Source organism: Diaphorina citri, unplaced genomic scaffold (assembly GCF_000475195.1).
Source record: "Diaphorina citri unplaced genomic scaffold, Diaci psyllid genome assembly version 1.1 scaffold2370, whole genome shotgun sequence".
Taxonomy (NCBI): domain Eukaryota; kingdom Metazoa; phylum Arthropoda; class Insecta; order Hemiptera; family Psyllidae; genus Diaphorina; species Diaphorina citri.
The window spans coordinates 24,772-33,389 of record NW_007379794.1 but is presented as its reverse complement, the minus strand read 5'-3'; the positions used below and the strand labels follow the sequence as shown (position 1 = coordinate 33,389).

Sequence of the window (8,618 nt, the reverse complement as noted above, 5' to 3'; positions counted from 1 at the left end):
AGACTCAGAAAACAAAACTGAACACAACTGCTTACTTAACTTCACAAATTGGGGTCTGGCTTCATTTCCTAACTCGTTGTTGCCCAGCCGACTTCCAACCCAGAAATCCCAGAATGTCTTTTGGTTTCTTTTGGTACACACGCGTGATACTGTTTGTTTATTTGGCGATCACGTCCACATCTAGGTCCAATGATCTCTTCTATCTGAGTTGACGTATGCAACCTTAGGATAAGATTGTGTTGCTTCCTCCAAGTCAGCTCTGGAATCATTGAATCATAAAGGTGGACTCTCTAATGGTACCTTTTTCATATTTCTATTTCTTGTTAAATATAAATCAACCGATTACCCAATAACAAAAGAAAAATGCGGTTTTAATAAAATCCAGGTAGTCAGTTGTACCTCAAAGGCTTTGTATTATTCATTTAGGAAAGAATTATTCATTTAGGAAAGAAGTGAGAAAGAAGAAGAATGACAAGAAACATAAATTTGTCTTTTTGAGGCTGATAACATATCATATTCAAACTCACGCCATAAGGAAAACTAGACCAGAAGACTAATCACCTGTGTGATACTCAAGGAGCCCGTATGCCACACTTCAGGTTATGCTCCAGTCAAGTACAATCCAACAATACTGACTCCTGAGTACATTACCGTTACCCCATTCAGGTCATAGTAAGCTCAATCCCACCCAATCACCTGTAAAAACTGAATACTAGGACTTCAAGAAGAGCATCTTCCATGGTCCAGCAATATCCACTCAGGAGATGTCTCATGAGGACGACTGAGTATCTTATCTCACACCCTGACAGTCAGTCCAACAATCCAAATGGCATTGTAGCATGCCAGTAGCCACACATGATATAGAAACCATAAGTAATGGGATGTTGGAAAAAAAAAAAAAAAAAAAAGTTTGATAGAACTGTAACGGTCAAGGTCTCATCAGCCCAAAATTAAAGAGAGAAGAAAGACAGGATGGATAGGAGAAAGAGAGGTGTTCTGGGAACAAACATTATTGGAGAGACATCAACAATACTGAAATCATGGGTCCATAAAGGTAAAAACTACCAGCTAGATAGAGTTGGCTGTTCTCCTCCTTATTCCACAACCCACAGGTGTTAGCCTACTCTCTGTTTAATTTTCCCTAGCCAGACATTTTTAATTAAGAGTGCTGCCACGGCTACAACAATCAAGATATTTGGTAGAAAGAACTTCAGCTTTCCCAAGAACAAACCTTATCAGTTTATGATAAAGTTTGCCGATAATGTACCTATACTATGAGACCTAACAATAATAATGCACCTTCTATACATACCTTGATATTTGTCTATTTGATTTTTATAGTCCTGCAAAGGGAAAACTGGTAGGGTCACACTTTCTAAATGAGAATGACAAAATAGAGGCCTCTCTAAACCAAGTATTTCATTAATATCACCCGTCATTTTTACTGATGTCAAAACTCAGGATACCTTTCAATCTGTTTATTGTTTGAGGAGTTTCAGTCCATCCTTATCTATCCCTGTTTGAGGATTTTGAGGGATGATTCTATTGTCTATTGGGTGAAGGGTAAAGTGAAGATCCTTTGTTTCCGTATTCTTGTAGGTATCTGACTTTTGCTTGAAAATATTTTGAAATAGGTATGAAACTTTAAACTTTAGAAAAACGTTAAATTCAATTTGAATTGAAAAACAGTAAACATAAACAGTTGCGTTGTTGCGTTTAAATACCCAGCGATTGTAAACGATGCGAAGCGGTGTTGTGTTACTCATTGTTTACATCCAGTGACGTCATTCACTTCACCGTGAGCATGTTAGGCTCATTCCCCGAATTCGCTCAATGAGCGAAAAATAGCTGAATAGCTCACTCCGCGGAGTAAAAAATGTAAAATGATCATTCCTCGAAATTCGGCAATAGATCAGTTGCGCTTACTTGGGTGATGTTTCAGAGAACTACTTGTCCTCACGCGGCTGAGTGCACCCCGAACTCCAAGCACAGAGCCGAAAAAAACTTCGACACCGCCGGGAATCGAACCCGGCGTGCAAGCCTAGTGTGATACCCACTCGGCCACGGAGGTTGCTTTTTTGAAGGTAAAATTATGATCTCTCCTCTGATAGATTGTGGAAAGAGATCAAATGGAAGGTAATACTTACTATCATTATTTGAAAGTACGAGTAATACTTCCTATCATAATTTGAAAGTAATACTTACTATCATCATTTGAAAGTAATACTTTCTCACGTATACAAACCCACTTCCCACCACATAACGAGAAAAATCGGAAACCCCCAAAATTCCCAAGATATGGAACGCGTATTTTTAAGTTCATAGTATCTCCAAAACGCGTATAGCTACCCGTTTTGTTATCTCAACGGCATTTTTCATGATTAATAAAAACCAAAAAGACATGTGAGCGCGAAGCGCGACCGTATGCCCAACCCCGAGAGCGCGCAGCGCGACCCCGCGTAGCGAACACACAAAGCCCTCAGGAGGAGAGCGAAGTGGGAGTATCTATTCTATAGGAATAAGAGACCAACCTCAGTGGTTAGCGCGGTGGACTTCGGAGCAGTAAAAATGAGGACCAACGGAATTTTTCTTTTTCTTCTACAACTTCTAGATCCCGAGATAAATCGATTAAAAAAATACCGGTAGGTAAATCGTGAACTTTGAGGTCACGGCATACACTCCCGTAGGTGATGACGTCACATCAAATGTCCCAAGCAAAGCTCCCTTGCAGACAACACATTATGCTTGTACGCATACGTTTCTGCGCATTTCTTTCTGCTCCTCTGCAAGCGTGCTTGCATACTGGCGCTACCTAGCGGACGAAAAAAACAACTGCGTAAAGTCTGACGTCACACATCTTTGAAGTCTTTCATTAGAACGGAAAATAAAAATGAATTTTAGACCTTTTACATTTATTTTTTCTGAGTTTTGACCTCAGATTTCGATTTCTCCCAACTTTTTATCGACCATTTTTATTTATAATTTTTGTAACATGCCAGTAGCCACACATGATATAGAAACCATAGCTACAAGATTTGTTTGGAGTGAGATTACCTTAGATCAAGTACCTTACTAAGCTTGTCCACGAAACTATAGCTACAAGATTTGTTTGGAGTGAGATTACCTTAGATCAAGTACCTTACTAAGCTTGTCCACTTATTTGTTACTGAGGCAAGAGTGATTCAAATCATTGACTAGCTTCTCCACTCTTCTGTCTACATAATATTACATGATAGAGGATTTGTTGGCAATGTTTCACCCGCTTTGAATGCCTTTGCCTGGTGGTACAAGAAGGTATTTTCCTGCTCCTTCTGCATCCACTCGGGTAAAGGTTTGTCCCAATCTTCCGGGGGAGAGGCTCGATGCTCCCAAATATTGTTCCTATTGTGAGATGTGAACCTTTTTTTGATTCTTGACTCTTCGTTGAGTATGACCTCTTCCTGAAAAACACAATTTTGAGATTTTGGTACACCTAGTGACTACTTGGGTACCTACTAGAGTCGGCTCCCATGGAAATGTGGTCACAGTACTCACCTTGCTTTGTGGGAGACATGGCTTGGATTACATGCTCCCAAATATTGTTCCTATTGTGAGATGTGAACCTTTTTTTGATTCTTGACTCTTCGTTGAGTATGACCTCTTCCTGAAAAACACCAATTTTGAGATTTTGGTACACCTAGAGAGTACCTGAGTACCTACTAGAGTCAGCTCCCATGGAAATGTGGTCACAGTACTCACATTGCTTTGTGGGAGACATGGCTTGGATTACCAGCAGGGTCACTCAAAATTTGCAATTATGTGGTCAGATCACAGAGGGCAAACTCAGCCTTGCAATACCAGCAGGGTCACTCAAAATTTGCAATTATGTGGTCAGATCACAGAGGGCAAACTCAGCCTTGCAAGGAAAATGAGTTATACAATTTAAATGCTCATAACAATCAGTGCCAGAATTGTAGGTAAACATTTTAAAAGCAATAAAATTGCTTTTTCTTTTTTTCTTTCTATGTATTAATAAAAGTAAGTGCTAAAGTCTTCATATTTTTATGGATAAAATACTACATTCAACTAACATCTTTCCAAAGGGCAATGTGCTCCCAAAAGAGTGAGACCAAAATCAACACGAGATTTCATTTATTATTAATTAGGTACTCACAGCTGCTTTGTAATCCTTGTAATCAGTCCACTTTTCACAATTGATCAAATCTCTCTGCCACTCGGTGCAGTCTTTCAGTTCACCATCAACAAAGTACTGATAGAACCTGGCCTGCATTCCAACACATCCTTTGAGTTCCATCTTATACATTGCACAAGGCCTTATCTGAAAAAATAATTTAGTTCTTTTCCAACATCAGTAGTGGAATAACAAGGATTTCCAGTGCACACTGGTCAAACCAAGTTCATGAAACTCACTGTGCATTGAAACATGTAGGTATCACTAGTGTGTGTTGTGCCTAACAATGGAGCTCTTGTCACTCTGAAATCAAATAGAGAACAGAATAGGAGAAAGCCAGCTGTTCCAAGAACAGGATCTGGTTTCTGTAACAAATGATACCGAACTCTCACATTCAAGGAGACCTATGGTTTGGATTTTCAGGCGGCATCGCGCGACTACACTTCCAATTGATTGACTAAGAGGCAGAGCGGATCAAGTCCAAAAACGTTTTGAGATTGAGTCAAATTTTAGGACTAGTCAAAGTTTAAAAAGAGATAGCCATTTGGTATTTGCTCTCATTTTTTTTAAGAGGTTTCACAGAGGGAACTGTAACTGCTATGGTCTCTGGTTTCTAGAAGCTGTTCCAAGAACGGGATCTGGTTTCTGGAATCATCTGGTAAGGATAATTTACCCTTGGTAGGAACCGACACTGAAACCTGGTGCTTGTAAGGCAGGTCTGCTACCTTCCAAGTTAATACCAGACACACACACTCGAAATGTCAGAATGGGGTTTATTATCTTCAGACTATGGTCACTCCGATGGTGACAGGCCTAGGTCTCAAGCTTTTTCCACCACATGATCAGACTGTCTGACAGACCGGCGTGAATAGCTGCCATGACTGGGCTGTCAACAAGCACTTTCGGTACTTGTGCAGAAGTCACGTCCGTGGAATACTGCTATACCAAAGGAACTGGCACAAATGAGCAGTGACCCTGTTTCTAGAAGCTGTTCCAAGAACAGGATCTGGTTTCTGGAAGCTGTTCCAAGAACGGGATCTGGTTTCTGGAATCATCTGGTAAGGATCATTTACCCTTGGTAGGAAGTAGGAACCAACACTGAAACCTGGTGCTTGTAAGGCAGGTCTGCTACCTTCCAAGTTAATACCAGACACACGCACTCGAAATGTCAGAATGTGGTTTATTATCTTCAGACTATGGTCACTCCGATGGTGTTATTATATGGTTAGGTTAAATACAAAAAGGAGCTTTTCTTTTCCACGGATGTGACTTCTGCTTAATTACCAGAAGTCACTTAATTATGCAGAAGTCACGTCCATGGAAAAGAAAACCTCCTTTTTGTATTTAACCTAACCCTATAATAACACTAATCACTGCTCTAATTTTGAAAACTCCTTCTTGCGTTTAACCTTTTATAATAACCAGGGTCACTGTTCGTTTGTGCCAGACTTATAGGGTTAGGTTAAATACAAAAAGGAGCTTTTCTTTTCCACGGACGTGACTTCTGCATAATTACCATAACACTAATCACTGCTCTAATTGTGAAAACTCCTTCTTGCGTTTAAGTAACCTATTATAATAACCAGGGTCACTGCTCGTTTGCGCCAGTTCCTTTGATAGCAATATTCCACGGACGTGACTTCTGCACAAGTACCAAAAATCTGTCGTCCAAAACCGGTGTATGTGCAACGGGCCTTACCTTCCAATATTTCGAGTCTACAAGTTCTTTCAACTTTGGGTCTACCTCTGGCCCAACGTCACTTTTCTCTTGATCATCACTGAGACCCATTGCTACTTCTGAAAGCTAACTCATTTAACTAGGAACCACTGTCCGCTTGTGAGCACAAGAGAGAAAAAAGACAAATTTCAAGGCAAAAGGGAAATTCGGAATCACATTTTTCACCCTGTCAGAAATTTATTATCATTTTTCTCTTCCACTTTTGATCTTTTAAGAAAGGTTATTTGAATTTTTACCGCCATCATGAAAAAAAAATGTTGCTGTTGGCAACACTGGCCACACGTTTTAATACCCACCGATTATAAACGGTTGCATGAGTGACGTCATTCATTTCACCGTAATCAACGTACGCGTTCTTTCATCCAATCGTTCAAGCCGCTGAGCTCCGCGTTTGATGCGGTTCAGCGGTTGTGAACGAGTGGATTTGATTGAAAAAAAACAACCCCACGGCTGTGGCGCCAAAATTCAAATTTGAAAAACTCAACTTTTGTGTTTTGTGAAAATGAAAGGAGTTGACTTCACTGAAAAGTGCACTTTTAATTTATTTGTAAAATCCTCTTCCTTTCCTGGATAAAAAGTGCTACTGCAACACCTACAGTGAAGTTGGGACATGTGGGTGGACTCATGACAAGTAAAGAAACTGTGATGAAGTGGTTGAAACGGAAACTCATCATTGAGACAGATATGGGAGGCATCAAGGCAGAAGTGTGTAAAGTTGATGCTACCAGGAGAATTGTGACGGCTCTGATCAAAGTAAGAACTAGGAAAGGAGTTGTTGTGTATCTTCATGAAATGATGGCTGACAAAGGTCTTGTTGTGTTGGACCACGAATCTTGCCTGTATCATTCCACTGGACTTTGTTTGTAACTTAATTTCGTACTACTTCCTAAATGTACCTGATCAATGAAAACTTTGGATCTGAAGGTTTGTGGTTCAAGTCTTAGTTAAATCAAAATTTAGCATAGTATAAATAAACGAATATTCAAGAAGGGAGATAGAAAACTATGTAATAACTATGGCGGTATAACTCTAACCTCTCATGTCAGAAAATTGTATGAGAGAATAGTTGAGAATAAGATAAGAATGAGAATAGTGAAAAGCATTCATGCTTGACACAACAAATAAAAAAATCACTGTACATCAGGTTTACAATGACATTTACAACGACTAATTTGGGGGACTAAAAAAGGTGTACCAGAAATGATGGGACCTACAAGGTCAGTTAGAAAGGAAAGAAGAAGAAAAGTGTCAGAATCATTTATTGAAAAGCAAATTATTTAATTTCAAACTCAGACGGTGGTTCCGGACACAAGAGATTTTAATACTTTGCCTCCTGAAAATCAAAACCTATAACAAATGATACCGAACTCTCACATTCAAGGAGACCTATGGTTTGGATTTTCAGGCGGCATCGCGCGACTACACTTCCAATTGATTGGCTAAGAGGCAGAGCAGACCAAGTCCAAAAACGTTTTGACCAGAGGGGGGACAGTTTTCTAGGGTCATAATAATATTAGAAAAAATTGCAAGTAATATTTTTTTGCAAAAAGGAAAGTGTAAATTAACTATGAACAAATTTTGCGAGGTGGTAATTCCAAAGAAATGTGTAAAACTAAATTGAATCAGATTTAGCACTTCCTGATCATGATTATATTTTATTATTATTTAATCAAGAATCTAGATTCATTTGATTCATTATCTGGATTCTTTTGGTTCCCTTAAATTTTTCATCATCTGTTTCAATCTTCAGATTGGTTTATAGCTCTCCATTCTACTCTATCAGATGTCTTCCTCTTCATATCTGCATATGTTTCAGACCCGGATTTTTCCTAATTATTTTCTTTGTTTTTTTACCCTCTCTTTAGAATCCCTATCTCCTACAACTGTGAATCAAACAATTCCAGTTTCCGATTACCATATAAGATAAATAAATCACAAAATGATAAAGAAAAGTACAAATCATCTATCTAAACAATCCTTCAATGTTTTACAATGGTTACAAAAATGTTAAACATCTTGTTTTACAAATAAAAAAATCACTGTACATCAGGTTTACAATGACATTTACAACGACTAATTTGGGGGACTAAAAAAGGTGTACCAGAAATGATTGGACCTACAAGGTCAGTTAGAAAGGAAAGAAGAAGAAAAGTGTCAGAATCATTAATTTATTGAAAAGCAAATTATTTAATTTTAAACTCAGACGGTGGTTCCGGACACAACAGATTTTAATACTTTGCCTCCTGAAAATCAAAACCTATAACAGTATTTTTTTGGGGGACTAAAAAAGGTGTACCAGAAATGATGGGACCTACAAGGTCAGTTAGAAAGGAAAGAAGAAGAAAAGTGTCAGAATCATTATTTATTGAAAAGCAAATTATTTAATTTTAAACTCAGACGGTGGTTCCGGACACAACAGATTTTAATACTTTGCCTCCTGAAAATCAAAACCTATAACAGTATTTTATGATACCGAACTCTCACATTCAAGGAGACCTATGGTTTCCCTCCTTTTTTTTTTTTTTTTTTTTTTTTTTCCTTTCCTTTCCCAAAGGGTTTGAAAGAGGGAACTGTAACTGCTGAGTTCTTAAGCAGAACATTTAGATTGTCCTATAGATTAAGAAATATTATACTAGGAAATGTACATTAAAAAAAAAAAAAAATGTACTTACAGGCGTCAATACAATCCGTGTCCGTACATGCTGTCTG

General features: G+C 38.5%; 1 protein-coding gene and 3 long non-coding RNA genes across 5 annotated transcripts; 2 read left to right on the top strand and 2 right to left on the bottom strand.

Annotated features, from left to right (window-relative positions):
• Positions 1–245: 245 nt before the first annotated feature.
• Positions 246–6,115, bottom strand: LOC103518812 (UPF0545 protein C22orf39 homolog). Of its 2 annotated transcripts, none has more exons than XM_026830513.1 (4): positions 5,871–6,115; positions 4,154–4,318; positions 3,139–3,440; positions 246–259 (listed from the first exon to the last, which is right to left on the bottom strand). In XM_026830513.1, the coding sequence occupies exons 1-3, from the start codon at positions 5,958–5,960 to the stop codon at positions 3,216–3,218; spliced, it is 480 nt and encodes a 159-aa protein (XP_026686314.1). In that variant the 5' UTR covers positions 5,961–6,115; the 3' UTR covers positions 246–259; positions 3,139–3,215. The 2 variants fall into 2 exon arrangements, with proteins under 2 accessions (XP_026686314.1, XP_026686315.1); XM_026830514.1 differs by lacking the exon at positions 246–259 and adding an exon at positions 2,898–3,068.
• On the top strand, positions 351–3,303 carry LOC113471389. Its single transcript, XR_003394110.1, has 2 exons — positions 351–873; positions 3,097–3,303. It is a non-coding gene; the product is annotated as an uncharacterized LOC113471389 (long non-coding RNA).
• Positions 6,116–7,031: 916 nt separating the features above from the next.
• On the top strand, positions 7,032–8,366 carry LOC113471388. The gene is made up of 2 exons (XR_003394109.1): positions 7,032–7,098; positions 8,200–8,366. It is a non-coding gene; the product is annotated as an uncharacterized LOC113471388 (long non-coding RNA).
• On the bottom strand, positions 7,453–8,415 carry LOC108253621. Its single transcript, XR_001809787.2, has 2 exons — positions 8,361–8,415; positions 7,453–8,166 (listed from the first exon to the last, which is right to left on the bottom strand). It is a non-coding gene; the product is annotated as an uncharacterized LOC108253621 (long non-coding RNA).
• Between the last annotated feature and the right edge of the window lie 203 nt (positions 8,416–8,618).

Coding starts and splice junctions, on each gene's coding strand:
- LOC103518812 (XM_026830513.1), bottom strand. CDS start 5,960: ATGGGTCTCAGTGATGATCAAGAGAAAAGTGACGTTGGGCCAGAGGTA. Junction 4,319..5,870: donor TAGACTCGAAATATTGGAAG/GTAAGGCCCGTT, acceptor TTATTTTTTCAG/ATAAGGCCTTGTGCAATGTA. Junction 3,441..4,153: donor ACAAGGATTACAAAGCAGCT/GTGAGTACCTAA, acceptor TGTGTTTTTCAG/GAAGAGGTCATACTCAACGA.